This window comes from Manacus vitellinus, unplaced genomic scaffold (genome assembly GCF_001715985.3).
Source record: "Manacus vitellinus isolate BGI_N305 unplaced genomic scaffold, ASM171598v3 scaffold_88_pilon, whole genome shotgun sequence".
Lineage (NCBI taxonomy): Eukaryota > Metazoa > Chordata > Aves > Passeriformes > Pipridae > Manacus > Manacus vitellinus.
In genome coordinates, this window is record NW_021940861.1 from 725,288 (window position 1) to 749,087 (window position 23,800).

At 43.5% G+C, this 23,800-nt stretch overlaps 1 protein-coding gene across 1 annotated transcript in view; it reads right to left on the reverse strand.

Moving 5' to 3' along the window:
* Positions 1 to 3,887: 3,887 nt before the first annotated feature.
* Positions 3,888 to 23,800, reverse strand: part of LOC103760656 (potassium voltage-gated channel subfamily KQT member 1-like) — a 472,219-nt gene continuing 452,306 nt past the window's right edge. The window contains exon 16 of the mRNA XM_029965019.1: positions 3,888 to 4,043. Coding sequence (XP_029820879.1) covers positions 3,888 to 4,043 — 156 coding nt within the window. The remainder of the gene's footprint in view (positions 4,044 to 23,800) is intronic.

Below are 23,800 nucleotides of genomic sequence, written 5' to 3' on the forward strand. Positions count from 1 at the left end.
AACGCTTGATATCACACTCAGCTTTACAAGGGGAAATAAGGAGGAACCTGGGGACTGCTGACCAGTCAGCCTCACCTTAGTGGCCAGTAAGATCATAGAATAGATCCTCCTAGAAGTTATGTTGAATCACATGGAAGACAAGGAGGTGATTAGAGAGAGCGAACATGGCCTTAGCAAGGGCAAGTCATGCCTGACTAACCTAGTGGTCTTCTACAACAGAGTGACAACTGATGCCATTTACCCAGACTCCTCTAAGGCCTCTGGTAGACTCCTCCATGACAATCTTTCCTCAGATTTGGCGAGGTATGGATGGAATATTACATAGATAAGTAACTGTTTGGCTGGTTGCATCCAAAGAGTTTCAGTTAACAGATCAATGTCAGAATGGAAACCAGTAATGAGTGATGTCCCTTAAGGGCCTGTAGTGGGACAAACACTAATATCTTCATTAAGTGCCCCAGACAGTGGGATCGAGTGCACCCTCAGCAGGTTTGCAGATGACAGCAGGCTGAGTGGTGCAGCTGATGGGCTTGAGGGAAGGGATGCCATCTGGAGGGACGGGCTTGAGGAGTGAGCCTATTGGGAACTTCATAGAGTTCAACAAAGGCAAGTGTAAATGTGTTAATATGCAGTTTGCTCACTATACAAAACCATCTTTGCTCAGAAGAGGGATCAGGAAGGCCAGGTGACCACATCAGTGGTACTTATGTATACTTTTACCCTTGGGCAATCAGTTGCTAGATGGCAACTTTCATCTTAGCTGTGGGTGTGGAGATTTGTTTAAGTACTGCTAATGTACGTTGCTTTTATTTTTTTACCATTAGTCTCATCGTATGCTGTGAAAATGGGTGTCTCCCACCAGTCTTCTTCCTTCCTCACTGCAATTTGTTCAGGCCACACCCTTATCTCTCCATTTTAGCAACAGGGATTGTTGTGGTCGTGCTGTCTGAACGTGTTCTGCCACACTGCAGTGTCCACAACGCCAGCTGTAAAGCAGATGTACGGCCAGCACTGCTGGATTTTAAAACCTTTAAAGGCTCGGGCTCTGGCCTCACTGCTGGGGAAACCTTGGCTTGTGCTTAAAAAAACCAGACACGTGCACAAACACATACACACACACACTGAGACATATTCTATTTTTCTGAAGGGACCATTGTGTGCCTCTTTATCTTTTCCTCCCACCCCTTAATCCCTTCTGACACTTTCTGTAGCTGAGACCACTAGTAATCTATTTAACCGGATTTTCCAGGCACTTCAGAGTAGTAGGTGTTACTATATGTATAGTGCCTGATCACTACTGTTGAGGCTCAATAATAAGTAAAATCTGTTGCATTCCTTGGTCCACCAAGCAGTGACCAGACATACCCCTCACACAAATATCTGTAGTGTACCAGAAGCAAGTGCCACCTTGTGTTGGCCACAGCAGTCCTTGAGCTCTTCTGCTGAAAGCTGCACTGCTCATCTTCTGAAACTCTGCAGAATCTCCAGGGAGATTTGTTTTTACCTGTGGCTCATGAGACCATGCTTACCTTTGGTGTCCAGTTGTCCATTTAGCTCTGACTGGCCAGAGTCAGTGAGGTTTTATGAAGGACCATTGCAGAAGCTCATGACCCTGACTGAAAGCCAGGAGCAACTCAATGCTCTGACAGTGATTATTTACCATTTTCCCATGTTACATGCTGTATTTGGTCATGTTCAGTAACTCTGTAGTAATCAGACAAGATGGAACGGCAGCTTGTCAGCCGATTTAATTAAAACCACATTTCTTTCTTTTTTTTTTTTTATTGCCTCTCACACATCATTAATATTCTGTCTAAGACCCGCCTGCAAATCTAAAGATTGGAATCAGTCTCATTGTGCTCTTTCCGAGCTTGAATTCCCAGACACACAAACCTGGGAAAGAGTTTTAAAGGGACAGGTAATAGTTAGAAACTAATTTGATTACATTGAAATGGACCACTCATTTGTCCAAATAAATGCTTATTAAGGGACCAGTCTTTCAGGTTGCCTTTAAATGCAGTGCAGGCTTTGCTTTCATGGATATGACTGGGAATAGAATATATTTAGGATTTCCCAGGAATCAGGTCTTTGCTCTGCAGACTTCTGCTCATTCAAATTGTTGGTTATGCAAATATATTAAAAAGACTCGAGTAAATAACACTGCACCCTTGTTAGTAAGGTTTATTGTTTAGATATTTAGCAACAGTGTTTTATTGTCCCTTTTCTGAAGTGTCAGGTACGATCCATTTCACGGTGACAGTGTTAAGGAAACTTCTCAGTCTGACCATTCCCAAACTCTCTGGCAGTCACACTCCCAAGGCGGGGGATTTTCACTGGTGGGACCGAAGTCCCTTCACCAAGGGCGGCTCCAGTGACTGATGGGTCCCTGCGTGGCTCCCACACACCCCACTCACACAGTCAGACCCGCTTTCCTCACCGGTTCTACCCCGGGGTTTCCCAAAGCAGATGTCTGGTTCCATGAAGCCATTTATTCACGGCACATTAACACAGAAACAGCCCGAGCTGGTGCCTCCGAGGAGGACCCACAACAAAAATCCCTGGGCTTTTACACCCTCACAGTCTACCCGTACTCAGGTCTCGCTTTTCCTCCCGAGTCTCTGGCTCCTGCCCCCATCTCCGTGTCCATCCCTCTGGCTGGCGTCACCCACCTTGTTATCCCAAAGGTTGGCAGTTCGCGGCCTCCCGCCCAGAGCTGGAGCTGCATCTCAACCTGCAGTTTGCGAGCCGAGCTGCCTGGACCACGTATTCTTTAACAACAGTACATCAGCCACCATATGCACTCGATTTACAACCAGATTACAAGGCAAAAAAATAAATCTCTCATTTAAAATTATATACAGCAGTTTATTTAAACAGTGATTAACTTTCATCAACAGGCTGTGCATTTCTGTTTTCTTTAAGAAACCCTGCCACTCAATCACAGCTGCAGCCCTCCTGCAGCACCCTGCTACTCAGTGGCTTGAACCCAGCTCTACAGATAGTTCACAGCCAATTACCATACAGGTTTCTTATGTTAAAATTAAGGCAACTGCAGTCAACAACCTCTGCTGAATAAAGGTAAAAGCTTGAGAACATTTTGCATAACAGTCATCAGCATAGCTGATAGCTATTACAGAGTTCTTGTGCAGTAAGCCTACGCAGATACTATCTCTCTTGCCTGTCTGTTTCAACACGCATCTCATCTCATTTGCAACCCTTTGCTTTAATTAGCTGAAGTCTGCTTCAGTCTTTCATATGTCAACCAGCCTGTGTACACTTCCATATTTTTAATCAGTAGCCTGTTGTCTTTACTTTGTCATTCACACTAGCATATAAATCTGCCCTTCTTATGATCCTCACTGCTTGGTAGAAGTCAAAACATGCTGTTTAATTTTCCTGTTCACTGATTTCCATTTGTTTCATGTTCAAATGCTGGCTCTTTTCCCCCTTTCAGGCATGCTGTGAGCATTAAACTTAGTGATTAAATGCCAAAAGAACAGTTCTTTTCCCCTTCCATGCCCACAAATGGGTCATCCTAACCCTCTCTGGGATGCCTACCTCGACAGCAGTGCCCCGACAGCAGTGCCCCGTGCTTGTGTGCTTAGCCTATCTGGACGGGACTGCTGTGGGCTGGCAGAGGTTAGCTAACGATGGCTAATAAAACAGGTGCAAAACTTCATGCTCTCCTAAGGTTGTGACTGGCTTCTTGCTGTTTCTTTGCCTTTTTTTTTTTTTTTTTTGGTTTGGTTTTTTTTTGTTTTGTTTTTTAATTTAATCTACTACAGCAGAATATTTCATTTCACTGATGACATAGCCAAAGACACCAAGACTTAAAAATAACTGGATGTAAAAGAATGAGAGGGTGACATGTGGCTCTGCACCAGCTTTCAAATTTTCCGGTTTACTGGGGGGGAATCTGAGGTTGTCTGTAGATGTCTGACAGGTGGGGTTGCTGGCCCTGGCATCTGTGCCTGTGGCTGATCCCCCAGCTGAGCCTGGAGTGTGTTCAGGATGTCATCTAGCTTCTGGTCCATCTGCATGACCTGTTAAGGAATCAGAAAGCAGATGAGCTATCAAATCGTTGCACATGCTTCTGGTGAGAGACATTCATAGGCCAAAAGCTCTGGATGGATAAAGCCTGGCAGGGAGCATGGGCATCTGAGTACCAGCAGCTCCTCTGAGTTTAGTTTAGCTTCCTGCTCTAGACCAAATGACACTATGAAGTCACAGGGAAAGGTGTAAAGCCATGTGAAGTGGCAGCAGAAGGACAGGGCGTTGCTGGCTCAAGGACTGGATCGCTTAAATCAACCATTTTGTCTCAGCCTTTTCCCAGGGTTGTTGATGATGCATCATGCAAATATCTGCCCTGAAACTCTCTTTCACGCTTCAGTTTACTGTGAATGTTTTTTCCCAGTACCTCTCTCAGTCTTCACCACCCTTAGTTGTAGGACATCATGCTTTCCATTACTGTCTTGGGAAATGAAACAGCTCCCCTCCCTTCACACCATAAATAGGTGCCTCTGTGTTACATGTTACAGTCAGAGATCCTACCAGATATGGTGTTTGTTCCCATGCATTTTGAGGAGGATAGTCTACTAAAAACCACATAATAATACCAATGACTTTATTAAAAAAGAAAAAAAAAGGAACAACCGTTCTATAGGAAGCTTGAGGTGCTAATCCCTCCTCTCATTTCTTTGCCTTCCAGCTGAAATTTCTCAGGCATAGTCCCTAGGTAGAGGAGTCTTTCCTAGCTGTTATTATTATTAAGCAGGGAAAGGCAAGTCTGGATTTTTAAAGGGACACTGCTCTCATACTTCCTACTGCTTTTTTAAAGTTCTGACCTTTTCTAGGAGCACACAGCAGGCGTTATCCTGTTTTGCTGGTAGGGCTGGTAGGGCTTGCCTTCACTGCAAATGGGATCCCACTTGCCTTAGCATCACCCAGTGGGACAGGCTGGGGGCTGCTGGCTGTTTTACTTTGCTCCAAAGACAAAACTGTGGCCAGCATCATATAATCAACTGGGATCGCTTCTAATGATGCTGGAATACAGTGCAGCTTTGTGTTATAGATGAGCCCTAGAAAAATGAGCATTTTGAAGAACATTGAATTGTTCACTTTACAGTTATCTGCCATGAAACTATGAGCCTCTGCAAACTGTGATCTGTCCCAGTGGGTCTAATAAACTTTGATAGCAAACCTTTTAGAGCGATATCAGATCTAAACTGAGCTTTCATTAAAAAGCGAGCGAGAGAGAATGAGAGAGAGAAGGATTCCAGCCTTTTTCCATTCAAAGATAACTTTGGAAATAGCCATTGGCAGCAGGAACTGAAAGCTTAGCAGGCTGAGATTGCTTCAAAAACCAAGGCAAAGAAAATCACCTTATCCGCTTTTGCCTCCTCTGTCTTTTCTCACTCCAAGTGTCAGCTCCCCTGAGGGCCTCTCAAACCTCAGGGTACCAGGAACTTACTCAGGTTCTATCTTTTTGGCAACTGCTATCCTCTCCTATATATAACCTGCTGGGGGAAGGAGGACTGGAGTGTGCCTCCTACATCACAGAGGGAGAGATGTGCTGGTCTCTTTTCCATTTTTACTTTTATGACTGCTGTCTTCTAGTAGAAAAGCCCCATTCCCTGCCTCTGATTTGGTGTGGGTGTGGTGTGAGGCAGTGCTTTCAAGCAGCAAGAGGGGAGTATTTAGGACATGGGTTAGACAGCACAGACCTTTCCTACGGTTTCTGCCCCAGTGTTTTCAGGTGTGTGGCTGGCACTGCCTGAGCAGTTGATCACCCCCAGAAGCACTGACAGTGCTCTCATCTCGGGCTACATATTCATACAACAGCTACATATTCTGCTCAGCATTAACTTGGTTGGAAGTCTGGAAGTCACTAGTGGTTTAAGAGTTAAGCAGCACGGAATTAATTTAAAAACCACAGCCTTTATTTTCCCCTCCATTCTTGAAAAGCCTGTTTGGCTGATGCTGGTAATGACTCAACAGAATCTTTCTTAAGCAGAAATGTTGCTGCAGAGCAGAAACTAAAGTAGAACTAATATTTTGCAATAGGGTAAAAAGAGGTGTAGGCAGGGAAATGGGATCAGGTAGACAAAAGATCTTTGGGGCTTTCTTTTGTGATGCTTTGTTGATTTTGATCTGCAGGCTTGATCTTAGATAAGCTATGCCTGCATATTCCATATCATTTAAACTTTCTGTATATCTCTGTATTTTGCCAAGTCAGTGAAAGAATGTGATGGGGAATAATTTTATGCACTTTTCTTTCCAGGAGAAGAGGAGGGTGGAGAATGTAAATATTCGTTTGTAGGGATGGAAAATGAGAAATTCATACATAAGGGAGTAGATTACACTACACTTCTGTCACACCTTCCACATGAGGATAGGCAAATATTTCCTGTACGTCAACAAATAAAGCTTCTGAGTTCTTCTCTGTCAACCATACACATGTGAGGGTTTTAATGATAATTTTTGAGATTAGAAGTACGACTCTGCAAAATTAAGTGAGCCATAAGAAAATGTGATCAGTGGCAGATCTCTTCTAATTTGCTTTGTATTTTATACACAGGCTCAAGCCACCACTTTCTGGCTTCAGATGTTCTAAAGTATACCTTACTTGCAAACATGCAACTAGACTAGTAAAACTTTAGTCAGAAGGACAAATTCTTAAGCACCTTGTTAAACAAGAGAGTATTAAAAAAGGGTCAAATTTGGAGGCTGCTTAACTGTGATTAGGACATGACTTGCAGGGGGTTAGAATCACTTTCACATGGGTGAAGTTTTTTTCATAGGAGGGTCCTGGTTTCTCCAAAACCCATTTATCAGCTATTACTTTCCTTAAGCCCAAACAGAAGGAGTTGCCTGTTTGGAGTAACACACCCAGGAAAGTGTGCTGACAAAGGGTTAATTTGAGCAACATGTTTTTAAGATGAGTAAAGTGAGAAGCCATCCAGAGATTGCTGCAGAGTTTCCAGAGAGATGTGATATGGCCCTAGAAGGCTCAGTGGAGACAGGTGAGTTTGGCAGCTGTCCATGGGCAAACGGCAACAAAACTTCTGTTCTCCCACACCACAATAGTGCTCTGGAGATGATCTATAAAATTGTTAAAATGCTTTTATATCCTTTCAACTGCTCTGTAGAAAGGAGACTTGCAAAAGCAGTTTAAAGTATTACACTGCTGTTATTGGGACTGTGAGGTGAGCTGAAGGAGTGTTGAAATGTGCATTTGTTCTGACATCGCCTCACCACCCTGGCACGCCCTCCGTCCCTCTGGGAAAGTGTGCTGCACTCCATGGTGACATGCAGGACTGTTAGACAAAGAGAATGCCCTGCAACCAGCTCTAGCGAGTCACAGTAAGCCATGAAGTCACTCAACCCATGAGACACGAGGTGTCCCTGCCCTTCACCTTGAGGACCAGGTTGGCTTTCAACACCTATGTGCTGTTTGAGGATCCTTTAGAGCCTCTATTTGTGAAAGCAGGTGTTCCTTAAATACTTCTTTTTACCTTGGTTTTCTCCTGCTGCAGAAATGCCTTGTGTAGAAGGATCCTAGGAATGGCAGCAGTATGGAGGAGGAGGGTTGGGTCATGCTGGGGATTTGCCACATGCTGGACAGATTCCTAACTTCCCTGAGAGCTTTTTTTTCTGACATGTTTTGCACACAGAGACCATAAACAAAATGCATGTGTGGAAAACTCGGTTGGAGCAGTCACATGGTCTTTCCCAAATCCTCTCACTTTAGGCCAGAAAAATCCCTCCCCCCAGGTTTTGTCTATCTTTTTATTATGATTTCTGGAGGCTGGGAAAGCCAGTATCAATTATGTGCACAACACACTGACATGAACTATTTCCAGAGGAGTATCAGAAGGGGAAGATGGTCTGCTGGAGCACTGTGAACCCACAAACATGCTCAAATGTTGCTAAGTCAGTGAAGCTTTGCATCAAAAGCTATACCCCATAAATCAAATAAAGTTGCTGTCACCTCCTTAAGGCTCTGCTCTCTCCCTCCCTGGAGCAGTCCTGCATGGGCTGATCAACACGGCTGAGCTGTACAGCCTTCGTGCAGTTGTCTGCTACATGTCTGGGCTGCTGGTACCAGGGATGCAGCACGAAATGGAGGAGGGAGAGAAGACAGCTCAATTTGTGTTACTAATCAAAATGTCATGGAGCAACAGCAGGTTCTGCTTTTGGTTAAGCTGGATTGACTTTAGCTTCCTGTTTGCCTCACTCAAGTGCAGAAAGCTATGAAGCTGTGCCCACGGGACAGCCCAAGGTGTCATAGCAGGAGCAGAGGGTGGAAGAGACACTGCATGGTTGAGCCCCATCCCCTGCTATTGGAACCACTGTACAATGGGTGTTTTGGTTCTGGAAGCCCCACAAGACATCCAGGTTTCCTCTCCTTGACATGCAGCCCTCATCCCACACTAAACTGTGAACCTAAGCATGGACAACCAAGAACCATCAAAGCCCAGTGGAACACAGGAGGTGAAGAAGGACATTCCCAGGGTCTCTGCATGGTGTTGTGGTATTTTCCAGCTGACAACACAAAGTCAACCACATTTGGGGCCAGAGCTACTGTGACCATGCAAACACAGTATCCCAGCCCAGGGTTTCCAAACCACCAGAGTGCTCAGCTCAGCCCCACTGAACACTCCTTCTGTAGCAGTGACCCAATGCTGAGCTCTGGGATTTGCCACCATGCAGACCATTTCTTCTGTTTCCAGCCTTTGCTGCAGGTCCTGGCTCCCTAGGTAGCTCTAATGAAGCAGGATCCACTCACTACAGTTCTGACTTATAAACAACCGATTGCAGGGCTTTAACACCAACTGCCTGGAAAAGAATCATTTGATGGGGAAGATTTATTTTGTATGGATAGAAGAGTGTATATGAACCTTAGTCTGCCATGAGCTATTCTACCTGCATGTACTTGTTTCTGAGTATTCCCAGCTTGTTATTTGTGATAGGTCACCTAAGGTCTAGTTTGTAGGAGAAAATGGTATTAATTTAGCAAAATCAGATGTGATTTAGTTGAACTAGTGCAATCCATTTTATGGATGCTTCCATTTCTGACTCATGTGATATATTGATTTTGCTTAAGCTCGTTATCCAGAAATTTGTGCCATTTCCTCATATTGACCAGGTCTGTCAGATGATTTTTCTTCTCATCCCAGATGGTGGACTGATTTGATTAGATCCTGTAAAGCCTATGTTTAGCTTTGTATGAACATCTGGTCTTGTAGCTTCTCTCTGCCTAGGGTTACACCCAATTATTCAAACTAATTGCCTATTGTATGGTTCGAAGCCTAAATTGTTTATTTTAGGAATAGCTTTATTTTTTATCATGTAGATTTATTGCTGTCCAGAGACTGCTGATTTTAGGAAGAGAAATCTTTTCTCCACAGCATTGCATGCAAAACTACCTCCCTCTCACCTTGCTTGTCCTGTTAGAGAAATTTCACTGAAGTGAAATGCTGAATCCACTGAAACTTTTTTTTCCCCTTCAGCAAGGCCAGACAATACCAGTGTTGATAAAGCCTGTTGGTAGTTGTCTGTGAGGAAGCAAATGGCCACACCAGCCACAAAAACTGCAACTAGCTCAGGGAGATTTCTCTTGTGAAAGGTGTGGCTCTAGTGCGGCCTCTGAGCCTGGTCCAACAATGTGCTTATGGATGTGTTAGCTTGAAGCATGTGAAGAGTCTTGCTGAGTTCACCAAATATTTAAGTGCTTTGCTGGAGTGAAGCCAGAATGGTCAACAGTTTGCAGGACTATACCTTTAGGATAAGCTTTTGGAGTCACCTAAAGTACTCCTAAACACATATGCTCAGAAATACATCTACACCACTATTTTTCAAGTCTCTGAGGAGTAATAATTGTCATCTATCATGATATTCTTCCTGAAATTACTTTCACATTCATATTAGCAGAGAACTAGCAGCTTGTGTCTCTTAAACAACAAGAGGGCTTTGATGAACAGGCTCCCATTAACTGACTGTTTTTGGGATGAGTTGTAACAGATTTGGAATTGGCCGCAATTCTAAAATGATGCTGTATTCCCAAAGCAACATTGCCAGGTGGCAAGTACACAGGGAAACATCTCACTGTGGTACGTCAATGTCTCAGAGCCAACTGCCAGCACTGCCTGCCTGCCCCAGCACTGAGCTGAGCAGCTCCTCATTTTGTTCTGCTGAGGGTGCAAACAGCACAGAAAGACCAGCTTCAGTCCGTGGGAGCTTCTGCCAGTAACCTCAAAGGTCAGGTAAACAGGGACATGAGTAGAAGCTAAATAAAGCCCACTTCCACGATAGCCTGTTGTTCTGGCAGACCCAATTCTTCATGAACACCAAAAAATATATAAACCACTAGACTGTCGTTTGACTTATTCCATGTACCCCTTGGCAGATATCGGTTGTTTATTTTCATTCCATGAAACTTATCTAGATAACTCCACAATTTTCCAGGCCTCCCTTCCTTTATCCCAAACATCCCCACCCATTCTTAGGTCAGGTGTTACAACCTTTGTTGGCCTAGAATATAGTAATCTTGATTTTAAGTATAGCTTCATTTATTTTGGTTTCCATCTACCTTTCCTGTTTAAATGAAAACACAAAGGTCTATCCCTCTTCACTTTGTTCCTGGGGTATTTCCCATTGGTACCCTTTCAGTGAGCATTATATTTTTATATTTCCCATGCCACAGTTGCACTGATGAACCCCCACAGAAAGACCTGTGTCTGTGGTTGCTGCTTCTGGTGTAAGACGCCGTTTGCTTAATTACTAAGCAACTATCAAGAACTGAGCCCTGGGTTTCTAAAGCAGGCCTGGTCAGCATGCAGATTATGTGTTACTGCTTTGGGGAAGGTGTGATTTATTTTTAAAAAATGAACCCTCGCTTCCTAAACAAATGAGGTTTAGCTGATGATATATCTGTGTGTACGTTGCCACAGCAGCTTTGAAGTAAGCTGGCCAACTTCAGACATTTGCCAGAGAATCCTTAAAGATAAAAAGTTCAGACAGATTTCAGAAGGTCTGGCAGTTGTGCAGAAGACAGACATCCAAATTAGTGCCTTATTGAAGAAAGGGCAGAAGAGGAAGGTGAACTGTATTATTAGACCCTGGAGAATCCACACAGGATGCCCTGACCACAGGAAAAGCTTTATTCAGCTCTTACCCCTTATTAGCCTTGGATAATCAACCACAAAATGCAGAGTCACAGGAAACCAGGCAGCATAATTTCTACTGCTCACAGAAGTACTTGTTTCTGGCTAAAGAAATTCAAGTGATGCCACTCTTTGAGTAGACACAACAGTAACTTCCCACAGCTGCCATTCTGCAACAGCACTCAGCTGCCGGCTGTGTTGGAACCATTGTGAGAGTTTGTCTCATTTTAGCTATCTGTATATGCACCTGTCAGTCTTTGTGTCTGCAGTCAGTGCTTTGAAACGTTTTTGGGTTTTTTTTCCCTGATTTTTCCCCAGTAGGTAAATTAGACTTTGCAGAACTCTCTGTCTCCTATTTACATACATAAATGGTTATTTTTATTGTTGCAGGATGTTTTGTTCTTCACCCTCCTCCAGATCCTGCTCAGATCCACCCTGTAATCTTGCCATCTCTCTTTGCGACATCTCTCTTCAGCCACACCCGGGATGACGCACTGCCATTTCTCAGCTCATTTCATTGTGTGCCTACAAGTCCTGCTGCAAAGCCAGCGTGGAAAGAAACAACAGACAAAAATAACGAAGCCAGTCCAGCCTCAAAGGTGGATCTGTAGCCTCTGTGAGTCACACTGTAATTTCACAATAAAGCGACCTTGGAACTTACGCTCCAAGATGCTGATTAATTTAATTTTTAAATCTCTAAACAATACTGGACAGAGAGAAAAAATAAAAAGAAAAAGCAGCATGGAATATTTAAATAGTGCCAAAAGAGCACTGAGAAAGAAGTGACCTTAGCCTTTCACTAGATGGGTGCATTAACTCAGCAGTTTAGATGGGTGTGATGAACTTGATGTTTGCACCTCACCTAACCCTTTGAAGAGATGGTGTCAAGTCTTCTATGCTCTGGTTATTTTACCTTTACTTTGGCTTTTTAAAGCTCAATTAAATCCCCTCTGTAAGAACAACATCTAAACCACACCAGCCTTGTGGCTAGATAGGGTTCACCAGTTTCTGTGAGGGGAAGGACATGCTGGACTGTGCGGGAGCTGCTTGTTTCTTTTCAGCTTAGTTGCACGGATACTGATACTGAAATCAGTGGGAGAATTCCCTTAACCCAGCCCTACTGACCTGACGTCTAGTTCAGGTAGCATCTACTTAGCACAGCTGATGGGTTGTGTATGAGGAGGTAGCATTCATAGGCTTTATCACAGGTGTTGATACACAACTGCCCTCCATTGACACTTGCACACACACACACACAAAGCCTCACTTCAAATTATCAGTCCATCTCTACTTATAGGTTGGCAAGAAAGGCAAAGAGAGAGGGAAAGAGGGAGTGTTGTTATTGGGAGGAGCACAGGCATTATGGTGATGGCGATCTAGATAGCAAGACATGTAGGTACTAGAAAAGTTCCAGGCAGTTCTTGTAGGACTCAACCAGTACCTCATAAACCCAAGGTCCAGTCTACACCCCAGCACAGCCTTCTTGCATTGACAACAAGTCACTTCCTGGATAAGCCTCATCGATATTTGTTAACCACTTGGGTCAAATAATCTGCCATTTCTTATCTTTCTGACATGAAAACACTTGAAACTGGATAGGTTTGAAACTTGGTACAAAACAGAAGACACAGACCTACAAAAGATAAGAGTATGGGTAAGAGTATCCTGTATGGGGACTGAAATGCTGGCTGCAGAAAGGAAGGAAGTTGTATTGGAAAAAGAAGATCAGTCACTGTTGGAAGAGGACAGGGGAGAGAAGATGGTGGTGGTCCTTTGCCTTTCCCTTGCCTATTGTTGGCTCTTTGAGGATTGACAGGACATGTCAGAATGAGGCTGGAAGTGTGGCATGGTGGTCATGCCAGGAAGAAAAAAGTAATCAGGAAGCAAAAGCATGATTGACTAGAGATCAGAAGTGTCACTGGGAGGCCACTCTCTGGGCCTGTATTTTCAACTCTGTGAAAGAATCGTCATAGCATTTTAGCCAAACCCTGTAGCAAAATTAAGAGATGTTCTGTGTGCAGATTTGTGCTGATGTCAGAAAAACCAAGCCTACAACATGCCTGTCATTGTTCCAAGGGAACCTGTGCCCTCATTTGATGTGCCCTGTTTCACTGAAAGAGAGGAAGGAAGCTTGATAGAACCTAACTCACAAGGGTCTTGGAAAGAGAAAGCTGTGCCTTTGAACTATGAGCTGCTAGACAGGGTGAATGAAAACCTCTGCCCTTATTTTCTTCTCTGCTTGGCATGGGACAAGTCTCTAGGGTCACCTTTATATAAAATGTTCACTGAAACTCTCACACCCTTTGAATGATGCCGCAAGACTTGCATAACTGCACACGAGGCAGTTTGAGGAAGAAGCTACAGAAGCAAAATGTGGTGTTAGGTATTTAAATAGCAAGGATTACAAAACACCATTGTTTCCCCATTAAAACACAGAAACCCAAAGCAAGTAAAATATTATCAGACAGTGCTGATTGAAGGTGTAGCAGTTCTTGATTCTTACTGACTCAACCATGCTTTGCTGAACCATTTGGTTTTAGCCTTGTCTGGCTTATCTGTCATTTGATGGATTTTATTAGCTTGCTTGTGTACACCAGGCCTGATTAACAGCACTGCCACATGCAAATTTTTAATGAATTGTTCAAAAAGTCATGGTGGATGGGTGAACTCTGGACTGCCCTGTCCAGTTTTGCGGTCACAGTGACCTGATGTGGAGGGTGTCTGTCTGTCTGTTCAGTCTTACCAAGCCACAGCATTCGGTCCTAGATCAGCAAAAGCCACAGGCACAAACAGTGCAGGAAAAACAACTATGCTGCAAGAAACAGTTCATGACTTGAGCTGAGATTGCTCAGTACCTGAAAGGGTCTGAGCAATAAGTTGGGTGTGACAGCATAAATCAGTGCATAAAATGGCTATAGCTGCAGTACTGTGTGTGCAGAACATCAGAAGAGATTGCAAGAAGAATGAATTTGACTGGATTTGTCTTTTTCTCCTTCCCAAGCTAGTCAATTTATTGCATAATATGTTCTGTAGCTAAAGAGATGTCCATGGGCATTTAAAACGCTGATTGAGAACAGAAGACTGAGCAAAGCAGATATTCCAAATCCAGAATCTCAACAGTGGATATTTTCCATTTCTTTTGTGCTTGAAAAGTAACCAAGAATTCTGAAAAATCAGCATGGCTGCATCCTCAGGGAGAGACTGAAGTAAAGCATTAATTAAAGTAAAGAAAGGGAGGTGTCTTATTTGAACTCTGCTGAGCTAGATGGATTACCTATGAAAGCTGGCATTGACAGGACAGCTGTAAGAAGCAGCCTGTGGCAGAAGTACCGGTGTCTTATACAAACAACAGGAGACAGGGCGGGAGATGCAAAGCCACAATTGCCAGATAGATTTCTTCCTCGTGAGGCAAATACTAAGTCAGCAGAAACCTGCTTCAGTTTTCTGTTGCAAGGCACTGCACTTTTAATTAAGGGGGAAAAAAAAGTCAGGTATGCCTACTATCTCTTTTACAGCTCTTTAGCCTTATACTGCAGGGAATACTGCTGGGGAGAAGGATTTTTTTTTTTTAATATATATATATATATAATTTTTCTCTACTATGTTTCTTCTTTTTCAGATATCATTGCAGAGAAGAAGTACAGCAATAAAAAGGGACATGTATTAACATGAACATGGAGGTGTAGGGATATGAGAATGGCCTGGTGAGATTTCACTGTCCCAGCATTTAGTAAAATAATTTGAACTAGTGTTGCAGCTTAATTAAGGTTTTGGGTACTGGCTTTGTTGAGGTTCTAGAGGTAGAACCAGGAAGCCATGGAGATCTTTATGCAACTTTCTGCCTTGAGGGAAAGCATATATTTTTCAAGTCAATAGGATAGAAATCATTAATAAAATAGGAATAAACTAAAATTCATTAATAAAGTAGGTACCAGTTGGGACTACTGAGAACCCCACAGATTTAATTGCTTAGCATCACATCTACGTATAATAGAATCATAGAACCATCAAGGTGGGAAAAGACCATCAAGTCTGATTTACTGACTCAATATAATCTATATGTCTAAGCCATATTTAAAAATGCCTGGGTTATTTGTTGTTCTGCAGTGTTTCTTGTCCCTTCAGAGCAGGCTTGTTTAACCCCATATGGAACTAGTAATCAGTGTGAAGGAAAATAAGATTTCTTTTTTTTTGATAATTAATTACTTCAGAAAGCTTTCATTTCTGTGTTTTGATGCATATTAAAAATGCCAGCTGTGACTGGGTGCTTGTCTTTCTGCACCAGTAGCATAAACCAAAACCGACCATCACCATGAATCCATGACATTGAGACTCTGTTTTTGGCTGTCTGGCCACTGTGTTTGTCTTCCTTCACTGCATGCCCAGCCCTGAAACCGGTATGAAAAATATGCTTAAGCCCTGCTGCTGCTGAAAGGGTGGCTGCACCCTCCTGCCCTCCCTGTTCTACAGAGCTCTGCAGTCCAGCCTTGGTTGGATTCAGGAAAAAGCCCAGGACAGCTGTGCAGCACAGCAAGGACTACTCATGCTGCCTCCAGTCTGGATCCCAGGGCCATGGATGCCCCCTCCTCTATGCTTAAATTACTCTTTTACTGCTTGCAGGTAACACAGGAACAGAGGGGAAAAAGCAAAAGCCCTAAATGTAGAGGGTCTAACGCTGGGCTCCAGCTGAGGCACTGTGCACCCCACAAAAAAATGGGGTTCCTCACCCTTCTTTTCCTTGCCTCTGGTATAATCAGCTGAAATGTCCATGGCAAGGCACACAACTTCACTTGTTTTTACTTATTATTCCTGAAAAGTTCATCAAAATCTATATGATTTCTTGAAACACAGCATATCCTGCAAATTTTGCCAGGGAAGACACATTTTGATGTTAAGGCTTCTGCCAGCTCTAGTTCAAACACTTGTGACTCAGCATATGCCAAAAGCACACGTGGTCTTGCCAGACAGTGTGGGAGCCTCGGGAGCCAGCCTTGCTCGCTGGTGAGAAGTCTGGGAGACCTGCAAACCAGGAGACAGGAGGTCTCTACTTCCTAAGTTGTTGGATGCCCTGGTAGGAGCACCAGGCCATAGCACTAGAATGAGCAAGTTCAATTTGGTGTTCCCCTCCTCTCCTGGTGATGAGGGGTCTGCATTTCCTCTCTACTGGCTAGAGCTTTGCACTGGCTGCCTGCTGCTCTTTATCACAGGCACAGAGTGGAAGTGGCTTGATTCAAAATACTTTTGTCTGATGTATTTATGGGCAACCAGCTATTTACAAAGCTCTCTATATGCTGGTAGCCCCAGGTGCAGCCCCCATGTACACCTACCCTGGATGAAAGGCTTCCCACAGTCTGGGGACTGCTATTCTTCCTCTCTGATTTTGGCCCTAGTGCATGGTGTTGCCCCAATTATCATCCTTGCACAGGCATAATTGTTATTTTGGGCTTGAGGGGAGCAGGACCATGTGCACCAGGGGGTAATAGTGAAGGCTTGCACATCTGTGCTGCCAGCCAAAATGCTCTTCCAGCCCCTGCCCATCACTTCCCTTCCAAGGGCCTTCCCCGGGCACTTGGGCAAGCAAGGCAAGGGATTACTCAGCAGAAGGTGGGGTCAGTGCAATACCCTGGGTAGGAGCAAATGCCCCAGTACAGGATTTCAGAGATGGCTCTGTTTACCACATCAGTTGGGCATCACCAAATGTGGCAATCTGAAATACTGTTTGAAAGCCAGACGTGGTGCTCATGAGTGGGTCTTCACCGGCAGCAGGAGATTAAATACTCCTGTTAGCCACAGGGCAGCATGGTGTGGCAATTAGTATGTTAAGCAGAGCTGAGAGTTTTACAATGAAACCAAAAATGTTGCTGGCCCCCAAATTCTGCAAAGGTTCAAGAACCTTTCAGTAAACCTGGGATGAGCCTTGACAGATTTAAAAATTTCAAGGAGGAACCATTAAAAACACCATGGTTTGTGCATGATTTTGAACCTAGACCCAGCCACACTTGGCACTTCAGGAGTTTTGCTTTGGGTTTTTTGCATACAAATTCAAAACACAGTGTAGACTCAGCAGGCAGAAACCGATGCAAACCAAAACTGCTGAGTTTTGCACAGCTCTAATTATAATCTCTTCACAGTCCTGGTTTTATTTATTATTGTTTGTACTGTGGTAGCAGCGCAGGGCTCCAACCAGCTTCAGGGCCGCACTGTGGTAGGTGTTGTAAAGGCAGAAGAAGGAGGCAGGATCCCCAGCCTGAAGAGTATATAATCTAAACAAACAAAATGATAAAGAATGAGGGAAAGACATAAAACACACAAGCAGAGTGATAAGGGGGTCTTGGCAAGACAATGCTTTTCTTTGCGTCTCTCTCATCCACACATAAAATTGTGTCTACCCTGTAAAATCTTTGGGGCCAGGACTGCATTTCTCAAAATGCCTAGGGAGATGGGGTGCAAGAAATTTGTGGGGAAATGAAAGTGTTGGGGGGTAGCAGCAGGGTCAGCAGCCCATAGGGCTTCCAGGCTGGATTTCGGCAGTGACGGTGGGAGCAGGAGGAAGGTGATGGGGACAGTGGAAGGGAGGACAGAGGAGCAGATGGACTGCACTCCTTAGCTTGGGTCAGGTCAGAAAGCCCATTGTAGGCACTAGGACAACTACTGCTAGGACACCACACTATTCTCTGCTACAGTTTCCTCTAGAGTTGAGCAGAGCTAAAAATACATCCCTATATGGATAATTCTTCCTCGGAGTAAACTGCTTTGAGATACCCAGGTGAAAGGTGCTAGAGGAATGCAAAGATTTATTTTTCATAAACCTCCTCACATATTCTTTTCACTGCCAAGTCAAGCCTGATGCCAGAAATTTTAGAGATGCATACATCTCTCTCTCTCTTTGAATAGAACAATACATTTATGAAAGAGGCCAAGGTACATTTTTTCAGAATAAAACCTTAAGTTAGGTTTCCTAAATCTGTATAGAGGATCTTAAATGAACAGTCTGATTTAAAATCAGGACATTTCCTTAAAACTGAGTTCAGGAGTCTAGCTATAAGTTCTTACTTGAAACTGTTTAGCCACAAGCTAGATGGAAATTTCATATCCTAAAAGAAGTTTGTAATGTCTGGTTTTGTTTTTTAGTTTTTTCTTCTATGATTTAGGTGAAGGTTTGAGCTGGTTATTTTATCCCAATTATTCACCATTCTGCAACTATTAATTAAAACAAACAGGTCTCTGAAGCTATTTCTCACAATAGGGAAGATTTATATCTTGAAACTGAAGCTTGTTTTTTCACTGCATCTATTTTCTACACTGTGTAAACATCCAAGTTTGTTATTGCAGCAATCACCAGCACAAGCTTTCAGAGCTCCTTGCCAGGCTTGTGATATTTATTGTTTGTTAAGCTCCAGCTCCTGGAGTGAAATGATTAGATGAGAACCTCAGCTTTCAGTTAAACAAAATAGATGTAACTTTGAGAGAAATGGGAAAACATGAGCAGAATGTAGAGACAAGGGTACAAACATCAGAAAGGCGAACAAAAAAGAAAACTCCACATGTATTATTATTTTTAAAGCCTAAGGACACTTAAACCAACCTCCCCCTTTTAATTTGGAAGGGGGGGCTGACTCATAGCTTCTGGCTGCCAAGGCATGGCCATGGCAGGGGTTACTCATCGCCTTGTAGCTGCCCAGAGGTTTCTCACCAAAGGGCTGCTCACCCCTCTGCTGAGCTTCATGTATCTGTAGCACTGGGTGCTGGGCTCCAGCCACTTCTTTTTTCTTTTTTTTTTTTTCCCCTTCTTCCTTTTAAAACAACTTTACTGACACCTGAGACATTCATTTCTGAAAATATCCTGTACAAGGAATTACACGGACTTGGCAAATAGAGACAATAGGTCAGTGCCTGGCTCTTCCAAACCTGAGAGGATATCTTTAGCTTTCACAAAAAGAAGAGAAACAGAACTATTCAAAAGTCTCAGCTGCCAAATAGTAAGTCTACAACAATATAAAGCAAATGTAAATATTATATGATGAAATGCATTTTTTAAAAAAGCCCTCTTTTCTCAGAAGTTAGATGGGCTTTATATACAACAGGAAGATTCATTCCTGAAGAGAACTCTGGCCTATGAAACAAACCCCTACATATCATGGTCTAAAATATCTATTTTATATGATACAGCAACAGTCATCACCTTTACCTTGGGAAAAGCTCATTCAGCCTCCTGATTTATGAAAACTGTACTTCTCACTGCTCTGCTCCCCCCCTTGCCATGCCCACAAACCCCTGGGGAGGGGAGAAAAATACATCTGCAGGGAAGAAGCCTAGCTATTACCAGTGTGACTGAGGGACATTAATAACAGAAAACCAGTGCAAAGAGTGCAATGAAAACAGAAGCAGGAGAAAAACAAGAATGCTTGCGCATGGCAAAATAGCCATACAAGGTCCTGGTTTAAGATGTGAAGGTGTGCATTGTTCACCAAGCTGTGGATGGGAGCTGGGTACACGAACGGGGGTCTGTAGACAGCTCTGGCTGGACTCTGCACCACCTGTGCCACTTGCAGGCATGGGACTGAGCACGGAGAGCATCCCTCTCTGCTTTCACTGTTACAGACCTGAGGAAATGTCCTGCTGACACTCAAGGTAATGCCATGGCGGTTTTTACCCAGTTTCTTCTCCACACGGTGGAATCTAGGCTGGACATACTGGTATTAGTTCTGAATTAATCACCTGCTTACAGGGGCTTGGGTGCTTGGGCAGATGGGAAGATAATTCCACGGCTTTACACAAAACCTCTTGACAGTAGTTACAGGTGGATCGTGCTGCTCTCATTTTTCACTACAAAGAAAGCAGAGGAAGGAACAAATTCCCCCTTGACTTTCCTGCTCCCTGTGAATGGGCCCCTGCTGCAGAAGGTGCACTTGCAGATGCCTGCAATAATGTTATGCAAGCCAGCATAATATTCAGCTCATTGCTGCTGGAAGTTCTCCCTCGCTTGCCCCCGTGGATGGTACCTGTAGCATGTGGTGAAACTCTTTGTGCACAGCAGGCAGGGTGGGTCCCAGACGAGGCAGTAGAGACGAACGTGGTCTTCTCAGCTGACTGCATGTACAGCCTATAGCTATGTTGCAGTTTATATGGTTTAGTTACTCATTTACATGGGTACAATTCACACCTCTTTTTAGGATGCAGCTAGTTTCAAATGTGGTTTCAGGACCAGCAAAAGATGCAGACAGTTACAGTTCAGAAGAGAGTTATATCTCCTTTTTCAGGAGAGAATAAATGTCAGAATACCCTGAAAACCCACTATTTACCAGAGAACCTTGCATTATGAATATGGATCTCTACTGGGGGTAGGGTTATACCTGCAGTAATGAACCAGTATTGTCCTTTCCATTTCAGACATACTTTGTGAGCTGGTGGAAGACAAATGTTGGACATGTTAGTACCGTCAGCTGCTCCAGTACACATCAGGAACGTCACTCTATTCCTGCTGTTAACTCAGCAACATACCCTGCCAACAAACCATAGCAATAGCTGCCTAACAGGTCATCATGGCTACACAAGAGGAGGCAGTTTGCCAACACAAGAAAACTTAGCCACTAACCATGGCTGTTCTGGGATAGTCAAATTCCCATGGATAATGGCAGTCTGTTCTGAACTGATGTCTTATCCCACTGGGGTGTCCTAGGGCTTCCCATACTTTTGACATCACAGCTGATTAACACAAAGGTGCAGGCTGATACAGTCCTGCTGTTCAGTGTGTACTGTTCTGGTCCAGAACGAGTCAGCACTAGGGTATCAACAGCTGGTGAAACCTAGGTCAAATATATTTGCTCTGCCTGTGTGAGCTGCTAGGCAAGGCCCAGCACTGTCTTCTAAAGGTTACAAGGTAGGGCTGAAGTGGCCTCCAGCCAAATCATCACATACCCAGTGCTCACATTCAGAGAGATGCATGAAAGTAAATAGCTTGAACAACTGGGTACTTGTTGGAAGGAAAGGCAAATCAAACCAGAGATTTCTGGTTTATTAGCCTTTTGCAGCCAGATCAAGGGAAAAAGACAAGTGTCACGCAATAACTGTGAAAATACCTCAGTACAATGCTCAGGTCTGTGGGATGTGGCTCATTACCTAATGTAGCCCAAGAGGGTTGTTGGCACAACCGTACAGTTAAACTCAAGCACTGCTTAAGACTTTGGAGACTTAAACTCAAGAATGCCACACCCAGAAAAATTCTGCTGCAAAGACAAAGTCAAAGTGACTTAGGCAGATTTGCAGATTAAAATGGAAATGCCCTCACTGTGCTGATTACTTAATGCCATTTTCTTCCATCCTTTGCTTTTGAAGAGAACTGTTGTGCGAGCAAACAGAGCTTCAGTTTTCTTGTTGAAACTCCTGACGCCAGTGGTCCTCCACTTCCATGCAAAGCAAAGCTCTGTGTAAGTCATAGGGTCAATTTGTTTACCTTGCCTGTGGCAAGAGTTGGGTTCATCAGGTTAATTTCAGTAGTTGATAAAAGATCTTGAAATTTTTTCTGGTGTCATATGACTTTTGCCTTTTTTTCAAAGTAGGGGGTAACCATGAACTGTTCAAAACATACTGAAGTAAACAACATTTTTCTGCATCAAGCTCATCCTGTGAATTAATTCATTTGCATTTCTGTCCTTTTTAAGTCAGGGGAAGTCATGCAGATGTGAGCAGTCATTTAAGGATTTTAAGGGTTATGGTTCACATCATCCAAAATTGATACCAGGTCTATGCATTCACAGAAAAGGAAAAAATTATGGTGGACATGTCGATGTTTTGGGAAAAATGGGGGATTTTTAATAATTAAAAGAATTATTTTACAGCTTCTATTATTTGTTAAAGTTCAAAGCCTCTGGGCACATCCACACTGATCTGTTGTGCATTGCTTCTTTGTTTTTGGTTGTAGCAAAGTTGATTTCATATTGCTGATTCATCTACTGGGTTTGGACTACTCTTGTTATCCTTTCAGATAATGGACCATTGAGCCTGCAAACAAGTTTGCTGTCTGCCACTGTCAGCTGATTTACATGAGATTGCTGAAATTGAGTAGTTCTAGTTTTTGGGGGTTGTGTGTATAGCAAAAGCAAGAACTTCATGAAAATCAGAGCAGCAAAACACTTTTCTGGTCAAGAACCAGCACATCTTAAGTGTTGCTAAGGAGAGCTTGTCCTGTATACAGGAACAAGTTAATTCTGAGATAACTCTCTTAATAATTTGCCACGAACCATGGCTATTGATTCTGCAGCCTGGCCTTAGGTGAAATTACTGTGTCAAAAACCCCACAGTGGCAATAGCTGCAGACTACGGTGTTTTCTGGCAGACTCTGCAAGCCCCTTCAATGCAGGAAGCAATAGATTCTAAACAACTTTTATTTTAATCCCTGCAGAACATATTGTGAGATTCTAAGAACAAGATCTGCCTTCCAGAGAAAAAAGTTCTTGATATCCCAATACGGTATCAAAGAGATCAACAAGTAAAGAAAAATTATCTGTTCCTGGCAAGACATTAGAACATTTCCCACAAGTTTATAGTTGTCCAACTGATCATCAAAAAAAGAGTTTTGGTTAGGTTCAGGACTTTTTAGTGCCAAGAAAGTGTTATTGATTCTGAGACACCTGGTATTTTCATGTATGCCAGACAAGGGACTGTTGAGGGAACGTAAATGGTCCTTAGAACTTGGAATGTGTTATCTCTGGGCTATTTTATGGATAAACTTGTCTTTTTGTGAGCAAAATGCTTAGTGACCTGCTCAATGCAGGCAGCTATTATGCACACAGAAGTTTCTATTTGCACATCCCGCCATTTACACAGAAAGTGTGCACAAACATATTTCCTGTGAAAAAAACTAATGTCTTATTCTTAAAAGCCCATGAGTCCATTAATTTTTACTGTTCTCACCATGAACCATGATTTATGGTTTTCACCACCTCACAATGATTTATTTTCACAGGTTTTTTTTTGGGTAGGGACTTAAGGAAGACAGCTTTCCCATGGCACCAATGGCTGGATATATGGGTTCCCTCTACCCCTTTTTCTTTTCTTCTCTCTGTTCCCATCTCCTGCCCGCTTGCTCTGCTGTCCCCAGGCCAGTGACAAAGAGCTTATTGAGCAACAGTGGCCAAGGGACAGTTGCAGAAGCTCGGCACAGCTCTGGTCCCCCAGCAGCGAGGGACAAATGCAGCCACCCTACAGGTCTCTGGTTTGCTCGCAGCCATCGTGTATGATGGGCTGTGAACTGGGGTTTCAGACTGAGTGGGGATTCAAAGGAAAGAAACAAAAGCAGGAAGGAGTCTTCTGGCTCTAAATGAAACCTGCACTTGGAAGGTTAGCTGCAAATGCTTCAGATCTCCCAGACAGTCATGAGGTCAAGCTTGGCTGGGAAAACATCAGCCACGGCCAGAGCTGAGAGGAGGGCTTGAGAGGTCTTTGTGCTGAACAGTGCTCCTGCCTCTGAGAAACAGTGTCTCTGGGAGGACAAGCACAGGTGCTTGGTCCAAATCTCCCTCCATGTAAGTTCAGATGATGCTGTAAGGATCTTCACACACAGCCTTGTCACACAGTCTGAGTCAATTTACGGTCCATATTCCTTCTTACAGACCAGCCTGTATATACTTCTCTAA